A 19,284-nucleotide genomic window follows, 5' to 3' on the forward strand; every position below is an offset into this window, starting at 1 on the left:
TTGCAATAATTTTTTATCCATCCTGCTCCAGAGGCTTTGGCTTTTGCAGTGGAAAATCAGACTTGCCAGCTAATTAATTCTTATGATTGACTGTAGTTATTATCATTGCCATAGATTTTTAAAGCCAGCAGGGACCACTGTGGTGATTATTCTCATATGAGATGCTAGGTAACAGCTCCACAGACCTCATCCAACAAATCTCTTCCCCGTGTTGATCCTCCTGCATCACTCTCAAGTCATGTCGTGGATAAATCAAAGAGCTCAAGCACCTGGATCATCCATTATTAGGCCTGTTTTCTGCACTTTTCATCATTCCAATGACTGCTGCCCAAGTATTTTCCAAACATCAGCATCTTTTTGGAGATGTAGATTTTATACCAAGATGCTGAACTAGATCAGGAGACACTCAAACAATACATGAAGAGGCAGTAATATCTCCTTACTCGTATCTGTTATTCTCTTGTTCACTGACTGGAGTCTCTGTGTCACAGCTATGGCACTGGGAGCTGATGCTTAACTGTCTACCTGCAGCTACTCCTTGAGAGCTTCTTTGTGTCACTTCATACGTCTGGGAATGCTCCAGTGACAAACTTTTAGCAAAGAATGAATATCTTTGACTATAAATGGCTATCTACATTTGTCAGTAACAGCCACTTTCCCATAATAGCTTTTCCTATTTATGACTCGCTAGGCTGCTGATAGATTCCCACTTCCAAAATCTGGGCAAACTCACAGGTGAAGAGATCTGTTCAAGTGACACAGTGCTAGGCTAGGCTTAAAACAAAGGAACCTTGGCTCCTGTTTCCAGTTGGGTACGCTGCCTCAAGCAAATGAGTGTGTAAAGAGCACACTGCCTCAAGCAAATAACTGTGCAATAATCAAATCAGCCTCTTCATCTGTCTTGGTGCAGACGAAGAAGAGGAAGCAGCACAAAGGTGCAGCAACAGCAAACTGGAGCAGTACCTACTGCAGCCATAACGTTCATGTTTTACTGGCACAATAAAGAACTGATAGCTTGTGTTTGCCCTCAGGTTCTGCTGAGAGGGCAAAAAGAGCCTTTGGTCATTACCATTCCACTCCTGAACCCAAGCATGTGAACTGAGTCGTGGATTCACTGTTTGTCCTTGAACTGGTGTGGGCTGCATTTGGCATTCTGCTTTTAGATCAATATATAACCCAAGTGTAATCTTATCTGGCAGGAACAGGGATATTGGGGGAGGGGGGGAACAGCCTCTAGAGGTGAGGAGAGCAGCTCTTCTAAATGTTAATGGGTTAAGAATAGAAAGGTCAAATGCCTGCCTTATCAAAAGGCCCCATGTGCAAACAGGCACCAAGCTGCAGCAACCAGAGCACAAGCTGGGTATAAATGTCATGAGTTGGTTACTGTAGCTGTGAACACCAAAAGCAGAATGGTGGAACTGGGAAACTTCCCAAGACACTTCTGGTTAATACAGGTCACTGGGAAAGTCCAACCACCAAGACTGGCTGGAGGTTACTGGAGTATTACAGCTGCTGTGGAGCCAGGGATCACTTGTGAGCCGGGTGAAGGCCCCAGCAAGGGTACTGCAGAAGTATACTGTGAGTGTCAACAGAATGAGCCACTGTGGGAAGGGGTATTGAAAGTGCTGTATGTCAAACATCTTGTGCTGGCAGAACACTGCTCCACGCTGCTCTAGCAAGAGCAAATCCATTCTCCTGGATATAGGAGGATGGAGACAAGAAGTCCCTCCTTACCTTCTTGTAGACAAAGTGGGCACCAAACATGGCAGAATGTGTGAGGGCTCTGCATAGCAGGTCTTGACTGCTCTACAGCATCTCTATCAGCATAACGCATGAAGAATTGGGATGGAATAAGAGACAAGGTAGCACAGCAAAAATACCTCTCCCTTAAATACTAATATATTTTTAGCCCTGTTCTAATTAATCTTCTTACTGACATTCAAGGAAAGAGGCCAAAAGTTGTATCCCATTGGACAGTAATTTTCTTGCAGATACAAGCAATTCATTTGAAGCAACAACAAAGCGTACAGGCGTGCACCAGTGTGTAGAGTTACTCTGCTGTGAGTAACACTGTGTGGGACCTGTCTGCTGCTTACCAGTGCTTTCTGTCTGGCACCTTTTGCCTACAGTAAATTGTCAATAAAATTAATCAACCACCCGATCCCCATTGTCAGAAAAGATGGGCAGTGAGCAGGCATGTTTAACAAGATTGCTGTTCCCTTTTTCCTGGTGCAGGGATTGCCCCAGGAGATGGCTACCTGCATTTGGGAAGCAGATACAGGATAGCTCCCTGGCATAGTTCCCTCCTTCCTGCAGAACAAAGAGCACCATTGTTGTCAGCCTGCTCCCTGCTGTAAACAACTATCAAAGGATAGGGTTAATTACTGGTTAAAGCACTAAGAAGGAATAATAACTCCAAATAAAGCAAGACTAAATATATTTTATCCCACAAAATGGATGAACAGGGTTTGTGCTCATAGCTCAGAGATGATATTCTAACCATTAAATAGCTACTTTAATTGGTAAAGATAGGGTTACATTTAGAAACCAAAAAAGGAATGCACTATATGAAGCCATTGCTTTCTGAAAGATTATTTTAGTTTAGTGCCTTCATGTTTGTTCTACAGAGTGACAGCTCTGCAGTAACTGCACTGGCCTCTAACCCCACAGAAGGGGAGAACATGGTCAGGTTCTGAAATCTGCAGGCTGCAGCCTTTCTGCTGCAGAGCTCCCCAGTGGGCACAAATGGCTGATTCCCTGCACCAGCCTTACTCGGCGCCTGCTCATCCCACTGTCCTCTGCCAGCATCTGTTCATTGGCCAACACACAGGCACTGCTCTGCATTGCCAACCTCATTTTCAGCCTAGAAACTCTGGAGTTCATTCATTTAAAAGAGCACAGATACACTGCAGCAGACATTTTTCATACACATGGCAATGCTGAGTGCTATTAATAGCTGCTGTTTCAGCCTAGAAGCTACTGCATTTTCAGTGACAGCGCCAGTATGCTAATGATCTGTGATGTTCTCTGAACTCTTCTGAGGAAGAAAAAGCCCTTCTAAAAATGTAGGCTTTTACTCTTTTTATTCACATCATGAATGATGACACTTACTTATCCTATGAGCCACATCCCAAACACTTCACATGACTGACAGAGCTATAATGTACATTCTGGAGAGCCACTACGGGAGGGATGGAGAGAGCCTTAGCCATCTCATTTCTTGAGTGAAGAGTTTAATTCTACTTACTGCAATGTAGAGAGTAAGGAATGCAACCCAAGTCTCCCAGCCACACAAAGATGTTTTCCGAGTCGCTATGAATGTGAATGAAATCATTTGTCCTTGCTGAGTGAGGCTGTGGAGACTCTCCTCCAAGCCCTTGTCTTTCATTGTGTAGCAGGCACTTCTCAAAACGCTGCCTCAGCTGGGATGTTTATTGTGTGTACGTGTCTGCCTGCTGCATGTCCTCTCCATGCCTCTCACTCCAACATGCCCTGTCATTTTCTTGGCTCTCAGTCACAGATGCCAACAGTGCAAGAGCACAAGGGTGTTACAGAAACACCAACTTTATCCCTGTTTAACATGTTCATATTTCAAAAGATGATTATATGAGCACATTTATCATTTATTGCAACTGAAACTCTTTAAAGATTCAAAGGTATTAGGCAACTAAAATGTAGAGCCTAACACAACATTAAATGCAAGTTCAGAAGGGACCGTATGCAATTTTCTGACCTGTATTATTTCAGTGCTGTCATCACTTTGAGGCATTTGATATGCTGCAATTTGGTTTAAACCCAAGAATGGTATTTGAATTTTTACCATAACAAACTTTCCCCACAGACTTTGCATTTTCATTATCCTGTCCATGTAAGCCACAAGGATATTTTTCCTCCCTAAATGTCCAATCTGCAAGGAATGGTTGTGAAATTCCATTATTTCCAGGAATTGCTGGCAACCTGCTGCTGTCTGTTCTTGTCAGTATTGCCTGCATTTTGCTTGTTCAGCTTTAAAAGTAAACTTGGTTTGCAAAAACGTCTGGGTTTCTCAATGGCAGAACTGAGTAAAGACAAGAACAGGACTGAATTAGATGGTTTTATTATGCTGAAAAGCAATTAACTCACGTCAAAGCCTATAAAACAAGAGTATAAAACTGGAAATAAATTCTCAGCTTTAAATTCTATTGCTCAAAATGTTTCCAGTGGCCTTTGTGAGCTCCATCACCCTTACCTGATCCCTGCAATTGAAGCAAAGTAGATTTTTTGGAAGTTGTAAGTACTTGTATTTTCATTATTCAGTAAAGACAAAATCTGTAACAAAAGGCAGCCTGAATTCTCCAATGTGCATAGTGTCTGCCACAATTTGGTCTCAGTTGCCCAGGAAAGAATAAACTCTAGGGTATATGGTAAACAAAGCTGGAAGATGTGAAAAAGATTCTGGATTATCCAAACCTTTCATCAGTCATGACAGTCCAAAAGTTACAATGAAAAACTCCCCATCTAAAGGTTAACTGCAGGACCACAGTGTGATTGCAGTCACACGTGACTGTAGCACCAGAGAAACCAGGAGAATTGCTCCGAATTCACTTTAGCTTGACCAAGATGAGAATCTGACCACATCCAAAGAAAACCCAAACAATGCTACAGGCTGTAAGAGCAACTATCAGTAGCTGGAGTGTAAACTCAGTGAAGATCTGCATGATTCTGATACACTTCAGTGACTGACAAGATTCCAGCCCCATTGTTCCTCCTCTCCAAAATGACCTGGACTTCAGTCCTTGTTCCTGAGGCACTCCTGACAGCAATAAAAACATACCTGACACTCAGAACTGGCTGAGCTTCTTCAGCTAAGTATTCTCTTGCATTCAGTTTGGGAAAGCCATAAGGTATGGAGCAGTGGCTGAGGCCTGCTCTCTGGGAAGAGGAAGTCGACCATACACAATGTCAACCAAGTTCATTCCTAAATGCAAACCACGTTGGGCTGTGGAGCACGATAATAAAAACCTGCTGACCTAGTTTCCTGCAGAACAAAATCCTCTGTCTTCCCTCCTCCTGTGCCAAACCTAAATCAGATCTCCTTTGGAGAAATAAATTAACCCTTTGACTAGCAAGGAAAACTCTAATAATGATCCTTAGCACTTGGGCAGCATTTCAGACCATGAGAATAGTATGGAAACAGTAATTGGTCCATCTCCACAGCTCTGCAAAAAGGCAGGATTATTAGAGGATGAAAGTAAAACACAACAGATCTCAGAGATCTTAGTGGAGTTCAATAAGGAACTTAAAATTTTAATTTCTTCCAAAGGATTCTGAGGTATGAAGCTCCGTGCTTTAATCACTTTGCTTGAATACCCTTCTACATTTTACTCTATGCAAATATAAAACTTTCATTCATGATGTGGCAAAAAAGTAACAGCACAGCTCAGCCTTTTGAAAAACTGCATCAAACCACTCAAGGAAAGTCTATTGTTCTTCCCAAATTTTGCAATGTCAACTTGCAGTCCATTTCTGGTAGATGAGAGCTGATTGTATTTGCTCCAAGTGTTTGGCAAAAATAATCACTTTTAATGGCTTCACTTCCTCAGTGATGCAATGTTTCATTTGAAGGGATGCCTGAGGGAACTTCAGAACGGACACAGACTGCAAAAATAACAGGGCATGTCACAACAAACTCAGCCAAGAAAATCCAAATGGGAATTCTATTGCTGTAGGATGCTTCAAAAGGCAGCCCTGGATCATGCTGCAGAACAGCACCTCACTGCAGTCTGTTAGAAGCATCTGGGGAGCCTCAGATTCTAGACTGCTGAGAATGTCTTTGCTGCTTCACACTCCTACAGTCAGCTGGAGGAGCTTTCAATCATCTGTCAAACATGGGTTTATTAATGGAAAGAGTGGAGATAACAAATGCTGTCCCTCACTGCCATACAGCTTTGCAAGCAGTCTTTTATCGTGAGGTGGCTGAAGTGCAACCTGCAAGTGGAATTGCTAACAAAGCTCTGTGCTGCAGCCAGAGCTTTCACCACTGTTATCAAATGAGGACCCTGCAATAGTTTCACTATGCGTGGCTCCCTTATGAACTGAGAGAGCTTTGTCAGCATCCAGATGGTACCCCAGGACCTGAAACCTCTCCATCACCACATGGCTCACTGGCATCTGTCTCACAAGGTGCAGCACCTAAGTTACTGACAAGCTACCAAATAGAGACCTCTGTACAGCAAAATCTGTGAGCCTCTGCTACACAAAGCAGCCTAGTTCAGTAACATGCCATGGGAGAGAAAACTGAAACATGAAAAAGGTAACAGAGAGGTATGCCAGTGCCACTGTTTCACTTGTGAAGAAGTTACTGTCTCTATCACTTTGTGGATTTGTAGGGAAGCTGTTAAAAGAGTACAGGCTTACAGAGCAAAGACAGCACTTAACATAGTGCACCCTTCAGGGAGATGAAAGTGAAGAACAGAGAACCTAGGTTAGATAGCACTGCAGAGGCCATCTTAACTACCTCTGTTCTCTGGATGCTGCATCTTCACAGGTAAACTCCATAAAAGCTGCTGTTCCAGCTTTGAAATGAGGAAGACAAAAGTCTGAGTTCTCACAGACTTATTACTAACATTGGTCAGGGTTAGAAATGTGATGATGTTTTTGAAAAAGAGCATCTTATTCATCATATCTGGTCCCTGAGGGGTTATGCGTTGTATATGCTTATTTTATTTACACAACCATGTTTTAACTTCCATTGTCTTGCAGAGGAAGAGCAGGCTGAATTCAATTCTGGCTCACACATCATCTGCAATTCTAGCCAAATCCCAGCCACACAGCTTTTATTACTGGGAGGATGTCAGAGGCAAAAGACACAGCTGGATATTCAGATCCCAGACTGAGTTTTGCTGTGTTGGCAGTCAGACAAACCAGCTTTTGATTTGTATGTAAACAGAGCCAATCTGAACTAGAAGGTCATTAAGAGAAAACACATTTTACACAACAGCCATTGTACAGTTGCTTTCCCAACTTTCCCCATACTAACTTTTGTTCTTTAAACAAGACTTTGTCTTCTCTTATTGAGTGTTTCAATGACAATGTCTGCTCCTGCTGAAGCCAGTGGCCTATTCCCATTGACTTTGAAGGGACCAGGAGATAGAGGGAAGGGGTAGAAGGAGAGGGAAGGGGTGGAAGGAGAGGGATGGGGCAGAAGGAGAGGGATGGGGCGGAAGGAGAGGGAAGGGGAGGAAGGAGAGGGAAGGGGAGGAAGGAGAGGGAAGGGGAGGAAGGAGAGGGATGGGGCGGAAGGAGAGGGATGGGGCGGAAGGAGAGGGAAGGGGAGGAAGGAGAGGGAAGGGGAGGAAGGAGAGGGATGGGGCAGAAGGAGAGGGAAGGGGCGAAAGGAAGACTGTCCAAGATTCTACAGCTCCAATTCTACCACCTGTGTGGAAGAACTGGAAGAATTGGGTTGATGTAGACCCAAAACACATGTTCTATAAAACCCACAAAATTTGCAAGTCCACATCCTCACAAAAATTCCATGAAGGTTTTACAATGTCTGCAATCCAAACAAGGCTACACTTCAATCAGTAGGAAAGTGACCAAGTTCCTTTTACAACTCAGGAGTGATGTCCACTAGGAAATGCCTTTTTTTGTTTTTAACTTTCCTATTCTGACACTGTCTTCTTCTATAAATGAGTCAGAAAGGTCCCCATTGAACACCCAGCAATTATTGTAGGGAGAGGCAAATTCTTGGGAATTTCCCTCACCCAATGGTCCTGTCTCAAAGGCCCCAAGGACATCTTATTTCTGTAGCTCCTCAACTCAACCCTTTGAGTCTGCCACAGAAGGGGATGCTTCCCACTCATCCCTCAAGCACTGTAGGCACTGTTCTCATACTAGCTGGCAGCACAGAAGATGCCTTCGGACTCCAATGGGAATTTTGAAAACAAACTCAAGAAATGAGGATTATGTTGCTGGCATTCAGCAAGGCAGCAGCATATCGTGGCATTTAAAGTTGTCCGACAGCCTCTGACACTGTGTCTTGTAATTGGAAACATCCTGTCCTTAATGAGCTTAATAAAGGCCTTGCTCCCAAGGCTCAGCTATTGATTATTCCATAAATTTTCTAATGACTGTCTGAACTAGCAGTTAGATGAAGGGAACAGGAATAAACCAACAGCTGGTTTTAATGCCATGAGACCCCTGGACCCACTGAGGCTTCTTGTCTTCCAGAAACTGAGGCAAACTGGGGGAAGTACTGCAACTGTCTCCAACCAAAGTGTAAGTACAGGTACACACTACCTGCAAGAGCTACCTAGTACACCTATGATCCTGGCTTTTTGGAAAACCAGGAACTGATGTAATTGCCCTTCTCTGGATTGAATGCCAAAGGGGTGTTTGACCAAGAGAGGCTGCAAATTCCCTTACTCTGTTTTCTCATGCAGTAATTGCCAGGCAAGCAGAAAATGCAAGTCCATTGCAGATGGATGATGCTCCCAAACCATGTCTTAGCCTCAGATCTTACAGCTTTATTTTAACTGAGCCACTCAACATTTTGTACTGCAGCTACAACTGCAGCTGCAGGTTAAAATGAATGACTGGCAGAGATGTTGCTGGGTTATCAAAGCAGGGATCCTTCCAGGGGCAAAGAGGGAATGCCTGTCATTCTCCATTAGCTCCTCAGGGTGTCTGCTGGCAAAACATACTGCATTGTTCCACTGTCTAACTGGCAAAATAAGTAGGTTGTTATATTTTGTCAGGTTTAAAAGGGGACTCTTGGGTCTAGCTGGTGAAAACAGCTTTAATCGAATGCCTGTATCTTTCCATAGCTACTAGAATCATAACATAAGTCCATTCAAAACATTCTAATAAGAAACCCTAATTTTTGTACTGGACACCAGCAAACCCAAAGACATTTCCTTCTGCATGGACACAAGTGGTCTAGTTACAGAACTGCTCCAGTCACAATATCTGTGTTACCAGGAGACAGCAAAGCTGGGACATGAACCACCCACAAATGCAGGATGGGTCACTGAAGCTTGCTTTGCTCCAAAGAAGATGTCTGTCTTTAACATCTGCGTGGGATATTTAAAAACTACTAATGAAAGAACAGTAAAAAGCATTTCTGAAGGCATGGACTAAGAAAGAATAACCTCCACCCCCCAACTTTTAGTGGATTTCCCTGTTCTAGTGTCTTCAGCCCAAGCCAGTTTCCCAGACTCCTGAACCATAGCCTTATTCCTTTTCTTTCTATCAGCTTATCAATGCTGATGTTTTTTAAGTTGAATCAAACTTTCATCAGCTCCAGGGGATGGCTGGGATCCTTATTCTCATCTTTCATGTTTTGAGATCAATCTTTCATAGTTTTTATTCTGCTAAAATAATTTTGAACATTGAAAGTATAAATCCCAGTGCTTAGTATTTTGATTTGATTTCCATAAAGACATTTTGTCCTTTAGCAGTACTCCTCCGCTTCCCTCTGTATTTTTTCAGAGCCTTTGGCTTCTCTGGCCAGACTCTTGCTCTTAATCAAACCCTGCTGTGACTTCATTGAAGTGGTTTGACAGGTCTCTGTTGACATCTGAAGGAGAATCTTTGAATGTTTTGAAAAGGACCACTGCTCATTGCTCTGCAGAGGTAATCTGGGGGACATGCCCCTTTAGCACTGAAAGAATCCTTTTCCCCTTCACCGCAGACCCTTCCCCCCTTTTGTACAGCAAGGAAGTTAATTATGCTAGAAAGCTGAGAAAGGACCTGGTTCACAGAAGCCCCAGGGGAAACAAAGGACAGATTTCCTTATTGAGGAAAATATCTAACTCAGGACAAAATAGCTAAATCTAACTTGCAGCAACACAAGCCTTTGTTTCAGAAAGCAGCTTTTCCTGGAGGGCAGGGAGAAATCTCAATCCCCAGAAGAATTTCCTCTTAAATTATTGCATAGAGCAACACTTATAAAAGCAGAAGCCAGAAGGCAGACTTTGATATAATCCTTTTTATAAAGTGTTCTGATGTCCTAAAATACCAGCATGAGCTGCCATGTGGTAAGCACTTTGGAAAAGTTATCTGTTTTTTTAGAAATATGAATAAAAATAGGTGGCCAAATATTTTAATGTCTTCTCAGACAAAACATTTTCAATTTCAAGAATTATACTAAACAGAAGTGAAATCTGGCTACAGTGATTACATAAACACCAGGATACTGACAAAGGTTTCATGACTTCTTGTGTTAGTATTCAGGATGCTTTTAAGTATTCAAAAGATGTAGATTGATTTACCTGTACCACACACTGACTGTGTGAGCAGTTTACAGCTAAGGGTTTCTGGTCCCACAGATGTCATTCTTGCCTAAAGAAAATTCTGCAAAACCAATAAAGACTCTTACAGCATTGCTGGGGTAAGTGAGATGAAGAGAATCCCATCACTCTCTACTGAAATATGAAGCATTGAATAAAGCACGGCAGCAATTGTCACCAGCACATAGATGTGCTCTTTAGAATGAGCAATAAAATAAAACATCAACCTATAACAGAATCAGGAACTTAGGAAGACAAAATGTAACTAATTGGCACAAGTATTTCAGCAGAACTAAAACTATTAAATACTCATACCTAAATATGAAAGATGAGAGCCAGGGAAAGCAGAAAAAACACCCAAGTGATTAGGAGCACTAAGATAAATAAATCTTTAAGTATCCCATTCATTAAGATGACAGAGGTCTGCCAATGAGTGAGTCAGAAACTGGTATGAAATCACTGCGAGCTTTGCCACAAGCCTTGACTGAGGCTTTTATCACTGCATTTCCTTTGATGCCTTCAGTTTCAGGCAAGCTTTCTTACTCGCAGCACATACTCTTACTTCATGCTTGCATCTTCAGTTTTCCTGCACTAAGCACCCTGCACTCAAATCAATAAAACCATCACTGAACCATCTAACTACAATCCAACTGAAGTGGAGCAGTGGGATTTACTTCTCAGCTGTCTGTATAGATGTTTCTGACTTCTAATACAAAGGTTCCTATTTCCAGTGACACAGTTCATTCTCTGAAGGGTCTGAGTGGTTTAGTATCATTCTGATCACCACAATCAGACACACACACATTATTTATTCAAGGATATATTTTTCCCATGACATTACAAACTCATTTCTCCAACATGGGGAGCTCATGGAAGGAAATTAGGAGTTAAACATGAGGAAGTGCAATAAGGGGAAAAACCAAGCCCAAGAGCAAACAATTTTTATATGGGGGAAAAAAACCCAAACAAACACCTGACTTTGAGCCTCTCTGAAGCCTCACAAAACCTTGCAGCTAGCCTATGATTCCGCATGGGCAGATGTCCTCTCTCCTGTGCACTGTCTAATCAGAGCCCTTTTGGACTTCAGTGAAATCATAATAATCATAAAAAAGAGAATGGAGAGCAATTTCCATGGAAACTTGGAAACAGATGTAACATTATTTGCAGTAAGCCTTTTACACTGTGAATGGAAAATTTTCCAGTTTACACAAATCTTGGCCATTATTTTCTTTGCAGTGCAAACTTGGACCAAGTATTTTCTGTCGCATGAATGATGCAAATAGTCAGATTTACTTTCTGTCCATTAAAAACCTTCCACAAAAGCTTCAGAAACTGCAGCAAAATGCCTGATGTTTATCTTTCCATAAACCCAAACCAGATACTAGAGTAATTTGGGCTTCTTTTTTGCTTGTTCTCTTCAGGAAGTGAAAACAGCTTGGAAAACATCTCCTGTTTGTATGCAACGTTTCAGGCTAGTAGACAGCCAGAGCATTGAATACACGTGCCCAGTGTTAATGGGAGCTTAACTAACTCTTCATATTAGATCAATTAGTATCTAACTGATCAATTAGATACTAACTCCTGGTTTTCTGTATACCATGAGAGGCATCTTTCTAGCTCAGGAACACCTATTCACAGACTCATCATTTACAGAGAGCTTTCTTAAACATAAGTAAATTCCCAAAGTTAACAAGTCCAAAACCATGGCAATGATTTGTGACCTGATAATTGGTTTTGGAGATTGAACTGTAACATTTTTCTCCCTTAAAAGCCGCTGTTGAGGTAGTGTTGGAGAGATGGTAATTATATGTCAGCTCAGGGGACACCTCTTTAAATCTGATGCCTGACCTGTGCTATTCACAAGTAGGAAGCGTCCAGTGCTCTAATTTAAAACAGTCTGCACCAGGCTGTCTGCATGCCCATCTGCCCTCCTACACTAACAGGGTGCTGCACTCCTGGACACGCCCTCTACAGCAAAGAACTTTTCTGCAGGAGATTTGTGTGGACCTCAGATCTCTAGGACTGAAATGTAGTTACAGTTTGGGGGCATATTTGTGCAGAAGGCCTGAGTTGTCTTTAACTGAGGCAACAACACAGCAGCAAACACCTGCTGAAGGATCAGTGCAAAAGAGTTGTCTGATAGAGACTGAATTCACCCTGCCCTATGAATTCTGGCTTTGCTTGAGAGAGTCATTGTTTAAGGCAAGGGACTGCTTAATCAGGATTTGGTCTCTAACAGAGATTTCATCACAGGCTGACTGACTGAAGCTTTCTCTTCACAAGTTCACAAGCAATTCAAAATGTCATGTTGATTTTCTACCTGCCCTGCCAAGTGAGATTAAAGAGCAAGTCAATCACCTTGCTTTTCAGATGCATTTCCTCTTTTACATCTTGAAAATTCTACTCACTCACTTGTAGATCATGCAAAGAAAGAGGAAGCAGCATGACTCAGCTCCATACTACAATGGTTGGAACAGATCCAGACCTAGCAATCCTTTGGGATTTCCTTACCAAAATACAAGTCTGCAGCTTGGGTAATGTAAAGCATCCAGTGTCTGTATAAGAAATGTTGGGTGGGCAGTGTGCCAGCTGCAGTCCTTAAGCAATATGCTTAGTTTTTTACTTTCTTGGAGAATTATCTTTTGAAGAGTTAGGAAGGGAACTAAAAAACCGAAAGGCTCTGATCTTAAACAGTGCTTACAGAAGACAAAATGCTAAAAAGGAACAGCCTCCTACACTGTATTCTGTAGAAATCCAGTGGTAGATAATGTATTTATTTAGCAAGTTTCACATCATGCCATACTGGCAAATATTTTTATATCATCAGTAAATTACAGAAGGAGTAAATTATAGGAAAGCTACTGACCCTAAGGAATCCAGGAACTTTGAGTAAGTTTCAAGAAGCTTGAGTCCTAGTGCTTTGTCTAAACTGCTGAAAAATAGTACCCTAAAATTTATCTACTCTAAAAATTCAGCCTCATCTAGAATTTAATCCTGATCCTCACCACTTTGCTAACACCTGACCCACAGATGTTTTTCATAAAGATCATCCATATGGTGAGTTATTGCAGAGTAAACAGTGCCTGTGAACACACTTCACTGTGTAAATAACTCAGCAAAATTCAGCATGAACTTCAGTTCACTTCACTCCCTGAATGTACAACAGATGATTTGAAGGTTCTGTCACAGCAATCTTACCTCACAGATATTGACCTCAAATCTAAACCTGTTTCTTAGAACAATGTTGTAGATTTTAGTCCATGCCCAGAGCTCTGGGTGATGGATCTGTCTTTTCAGGCACTACATTCACTGGGGGAAATGACACATCAGTCATTACTTACATGAATATGGGTAATACTGGTAATGAAAGTAACAAAGAGGCTTGACGCAAGCTGCTTCTCTGAACTGGCCCTCACCTTCTTACAGAGCAAGCCAAAGTATTACTTCAGAAAGCATTTCTCTGGACTGTGTACGTGGGGGATGACTGAGCAGTATGGGGAAACTTGCATCACACACTAACCAGCCTCACATTGTGTTAGAGGATGAAAGGTGAGCAGGCTTCTGGGCTCTGTTAATTTCAAAAGATGGTTCACTAGGTAGATTTTATGCCTAGCAAAGCTTAGCTGCTTTTTTCCTTATTCCTCCTCCAAATGTTTTGGGCATTGTCATATGATTGTACTACAAAACTTGAAGTTATCCAAAACCAGTTCATGTGAAGCAAACGGAAACATCTCTTTTCATGCCAAAGGAAAAACAACTCCTATGCTGTTTTCCTAAGTGAGCTGAAAACTTGGAGAGAAACCTAAAGCTAAAAAAAGCAAAGAACTCAAGAAGATTCATGTTCTGGACTGGGGTTTCTGTTGCCTTAGCTCAAGGGAAAATATGTTCATGGGAAAAGGGCCTGCCTGAAGTCAGATTTTTTTTTCAACTCTGACTTTTCTAATTGGCATGGCTCTAAATTAACATGTTGCCATTAAAGTGATTTCTTCATAAACAAAAATACTCTTTATGGATTAGATGATAGCTGTTTAAAATAAAACAATCACTTGTACCATATTTCTTAGCAATCAGTATCCAGTTCAGCTCCTATCAACCCTGAGTAGAAAGTGATCAGGCAACTTAAGAGGCCTTTGCAATGTTACTTCTGAGTGTTGCTGATTCACAGAAAAGAGTTCCTAAATTAATCCCAAAGCAAGTGCCATCTTCATCATCTACCTCTGTATCTACACACAGCCAAAGAAAACAGCATTGATGCCTTTGCAAACCAGAAGTCTAGTATGGCTTAATTTAAAAGACTCAGTTACTGTCAAGCTATTATGGACTGTCTTTAATACTGCAATTCACTTTTGTCTCTAGCCAAGACTAAACAAGATTATGAATATAATAGAATTCCAGACTAACCTTGTAAAGACCAACCTACAGACAAACCTGCCACAGTTAATTCAGAGAATTTGTAGCTGCAACACTGCAACAAGGGTAACAAAATGTGATCATGCTGCCCAGACACAAAATGCTAACCCCCATCAAGCACAGTTAACATCAGACTAAACGCTGAACCAACAGACCTTGACCTAGGGGTTACCATCCCCATTCCACACCCACCTCGACTGTCTTCTACATTAATGAGATTTACGTTAACAGGTAGCAAAAATATCTAATATGGCCTTTTTTTCTGAGATTCCTCAAGACTTTTTAGAACAACAAGCTTTCACTGAACTGGAAAGCAAACTTCACCCCCTATTTAAAACTTCAATGAAATTATGTTGTAAGTGAAACCCAGTTACCTGTGGTCGATGACTGTTACATCAGAAGCAGGAATCCCCAGAACAGAACAACTCTGCTCCAGTTCCTTCTTACGAACCTCTCCTTGATTGTAGTAATTTCCTGAAAACAGCAAGCACAGCAACACCTATAACTTAGTGTAGGTTAGCTTGGGAACAATTCCTCTTTTCTGCATCAGCATCACACACTGAATAAAGGCACATCATTTACATGGCAAGGGGCTACCTCCATAGTTTTATCTGAGGAACATGTGATTTACCATAGTAAAACTCTGAGGCAAACTCCTGCCCACCTTGACCACATTCCTCACATTTATGCACCAAGTGTGGCTTGCAGCTGTTCATGAGCTTATTTGGCAAGGACATCAGAAATCACCATGTCTGATCAGATCAGTGACCCAAACAGTCCAATACCTCACCCTAAAACTGACCAAAGTTAAATGCTTCTGCTAAAGACACAGGAGATCTTCCAAACAACAACTCTGGAATAACCTGCTTAGGAAACTGCTTTCAACAACCTGTTTGATTGGCAGATGTCTTATTCCTTGTCACATTACAATTTCTAGCTCTTCTGAACTTTTACTTTCGGCTTTTTGTTTAACTTTGGAATATGCCTAATCCACTTCTGGACACTGTTAAGTTTTTAGCAAGATTTGGGTGAATTCAACAGGCTAACCATGCTTTGTGGGGAGGCAAAAAAAAAAAAAAAGGAGTGTTCTAAAGTGCACATGTGTGGACAAACTGCTTGCACGTTATCTGGATGGACGTCACTAATATACAACAAAACAATTGAGCAAGACCTTATCATAAACACAGGAGAAACTGCCTCTGCAGTGAGGTGACTGAAAGTTTACCACTGGCAAATTTCCAGGGTGCCTCTGTTAGTGAGATCTTAGTTCACTTTCGAAAAACCACAATATTCACAACAAATCAGTGATAATTAATCTCTTTAGGAAGGGCCAAGGAGTCTCCTTTCCGATTAGATGTGCTGCCTTCAACTCCCTCCTGTACTCTAAGCAGCACCAGGCCCACAGAGCCAAGCTGAACAGCAAGTCCTAAGCACTCAGAACTGTTGAGATAAAACATGGAAAGCCTGTCCCATAGTGTATTCTTTAAGGGATTAAAGTTTATAGCATAGCCTGGGCCACTTGTAATGAGCAGTAGCTGTCGTAACACTATGACACTGCAAGAGAATACAGTGACAGAACTAAAAGGATTTGAAGAAACAAACAATCCCATTTTCTGGTTTAAGACAGATTTTTCAGAAGTCTGCATCACTCACAGAGGAAATTCAGGCATCAGCTAATACAACAAAATTACAAAGAGCTTGTAAAACCAAAAGAAGAAATCTAATTTAGATAAGGCATTTGGGAAAGGTTGTGGCAGACTGAAATCAACAACTAGCAGGGCAAAGAGATTCTTTGTCTTAAAACACAGCCTCTTTCTTCAATGAATTATTTTCTTCTTGCCCTGACGTTCTCTTACTTTTTCTTGGCATCAGCCATGCAAGGTGCATGCCAGAGCTGTGATGGTCCCTGTCAGAACATGGCCCTGTGCAGGGCAGTACTTTCAACCCAATTTTAACTTTGAAGCAATAAAATGAAAAAAACCCCACACAGCTAAGTTTGAACGTATGATTCAAGTCTGTAGTCAGCTGTCTTGAATTACACTAGAACTTTTTATTGTTGTGGGTGTGAGTCATCTAAATCTAGCCTTTCTCCCCAGCAATGTTGCAATCACTAGCAAGCTTTGTAAAATTTGCAGAGAGAGAAAGAGTAACCAGAAAAAACAGAAAATCTGTCTTCTTGCAGGTTGTGAGTGAATGTTTTTGGGAGACTATGATGATTAGCTGTGGGTTTGCTGAGGAACACATCAGCTTGGTAGTCTGCAGCTGAGACTGCACGTTCCAGCTTCAACACAAATTAATTTACCTGTGCGTCTCCACTGGATGATGACCTGAGCACTGTGGGACTTAGTCCAGATGGATTTTTTGCAAAGCCTTTACCTGCACGAGCATTTTAAGGTTGCAGTGCAGTGTCACAGCTCACTGCAGGTGATGCTTCATCCAAACAGTACCACTCTTCCCAAAATACCTAACTTCTACTGAACTCAAAGGAATAGATCTGTTTCACAGCTTGAGAAATGAGTCAGGACATTAGGAATATATAAATGCTAACAAGAAAAAAACTGATAAGCTATTGAGAGTAAAATCATCTGAATAGTGGATCTTGTTGGACCATGTCCATGGAACACTCACAAAAGAGTCAGCTACTACGCAGGGCAAAGCACATTTATACTGAGTTATTATTTCAGTTGAAGATTATTCAGTGTGTAAAAGCCTGGTTGGTTTTTTTCCCAGTGCTGCAATGCTAATTCATTTGGAAGTCATTGTGACTGACATCTGAAAACTGCAAGTATGATGGTTTCTCAAGTAGTGATTTTGTCTCAGTGTTACAGTTTGCAGTCTTTGATCAACTCTCTTGTCATCATCAGTCACACAAACAATGGCAGGATGAACCACCTGAATTTCCCAAAAGGCTAATAAGAGGCACAGAAAAATCTATGAGCCCAGTGACTGTGCTCTCCTATATGGGCTGCTAGTTCTGTTAGGAAGATGTGCAAGAGAGTAGAGAGAAGGCAGTGTAAACACACCGAATGTGTCATGCCACTGAATCAGGAGTAAAGAAAAAAGTTAACACAGCACTTCTTTGGAAAGTTCTCCAACTGTAGGAATTTATTAGTCCCCAGATCTGAAATGGCAGAGTTGCACTTCAGTAATCTCTCCATAGCTGTGGAAAACCCAGCTGGCATCCACTGACCTTTGTCCCTCAGCAATGACAACTGAAAGCTTGGCACCAAATCTTGAATGGGAGGTACAGAGTGACCAGTAAAGCCATCACACCACCAGACCTCAACAATAGCTTAATCCTCATCTTCTCACCTACATGGCTTGTTTTGACAGAGAGCTTTGGAAACAAAGAACAGAAAAGTTGGCAGTAAACTAGCTGGAGCTTTCAAAACCACAGAGGGCCCTTTCCCAAATACAAGTAGCTATCAGTGGAAGATGTGTTCGTAGCCTCAGATACTCCTCCCAACAAAAGAAAAAAGAAGTATCTTTAGTTTTCAATGCAGGCTCATGAATTCTGGTATAGCAGTATGGTCTGAAAGATCAGTTAGAATGAGGTTGTTCCCTAAGCACAAAAAGCTGAACAACGTAATAACTAATGGGGAATCAGTTCTGCAGAAAAACAAATAAATCTGGAGTTTTAGTAGATCACAAGAAGAGCACAAGAATGTCATGTGCTGGGCAAACAGCGGAGCTTGTGTGAATCTACATTCTATTCAGCCCCAGAAAGGCCTTGTGGGAATAATGCCTCCAGTTTTTGACCACTGAGCTTCAAAAAAGATGGGAACCAACTGGAAAATTCCAAAGAAGAGCTATGAGAATGCTCAGAGGTTTATAAAACATGATCTATGAGAAAGATTGCATAAAATAGGGTTGTTTAGTCTGGAGAAGATAAGACAGATAAGTCTTAAAATACGCATGAGGCTGCTACAAGGGGATACTTTGATTTCCACATTCATGGCAGATAGGAAAAATAAACAAACCAATGGTTCAGGAAAAAAGTGATTTGAAGAAAAGCTAATGCAGCACTGACACAGACCACACAGGCTGAGGAACCCTCCTGGAGGTTCTCAAGAACAAACTAGACATCTGTCTACAGCAAAAGAAGACACGTTGATGCTGCCTTCAGGTCAACTGATGGCCAACATGACCTCGGGTTCCCTTCAGGCTTGTTTTTCCATGACTGGATTGTTATGCAACTGTTATTTTTAGATGTGTTACAGAAAACGTGTCAGGATGACATTAAAAACTGCATCATCTAAGCAAGTACTCTGTGAGATGGCAGAATTACAAGATGCCACCAGGCCATGCTAAACAGTGGTTTTACAACTTACTGAGGCTCCTGCACAGTTGGAAGTACCTCAGTGCTGCAACAGGTGATAGAATTGTGAAACCTCTGTGCAAGGTACAGATCTAAAGGGAGATTTGGCTACTGCAGCTCTGCAAGAAGCAACATTTAGAGCAAAGCTGCTCAGGCACTGCAGCTCTCCAGAGAGCACAGGATGTTCCAACTGAATGCCATGACCCAAACCATGACATCAAGTTACCCATGGAAGGCACAGCACCACTGCACAAGTATTGCTCAGCTGCTGTCATGGCAGTATAGGCC

The 19,284-nt window shown here is 41.7% G+C and overlaps 1 protein-coding gene across 1 annotated transcript in view; it reads right to left on the reverse strand.

Annotated features, from left to right (window-relative positions):
• Window positions 1-19,284, reverse strand: part of PIGL (phosphatidylinositol glycan anchor biosynthesis class L) — a 59,011-nt gene that overhangs the window by 39,019 nt on the left and 708 nt on the right. The window contains exon 2 of the mRNA XM_054394544.1: window positions 15,053-15,152. Coding sequence (XP_054250519.1) covers window positions 15,053-15,152 — 100 coding nt within the window. The remainder of the gene's footprint in view (window positions 1-15,052; window positions 15,153-19,284) is intronic.

Source organism: Indicator indicator, chromosome 30 (genome assembly GCF_027791375.1).
Source record: "Indicator indicator isolate 239-I01 chromosome 30, UM_Iind_1.1, whole genome shotgun sequence".
NCBI lineage: Eukaryota > Metazoa > Chordata > Aves > Piciformes > Indicatoridae > Indicator > Indicator indicator.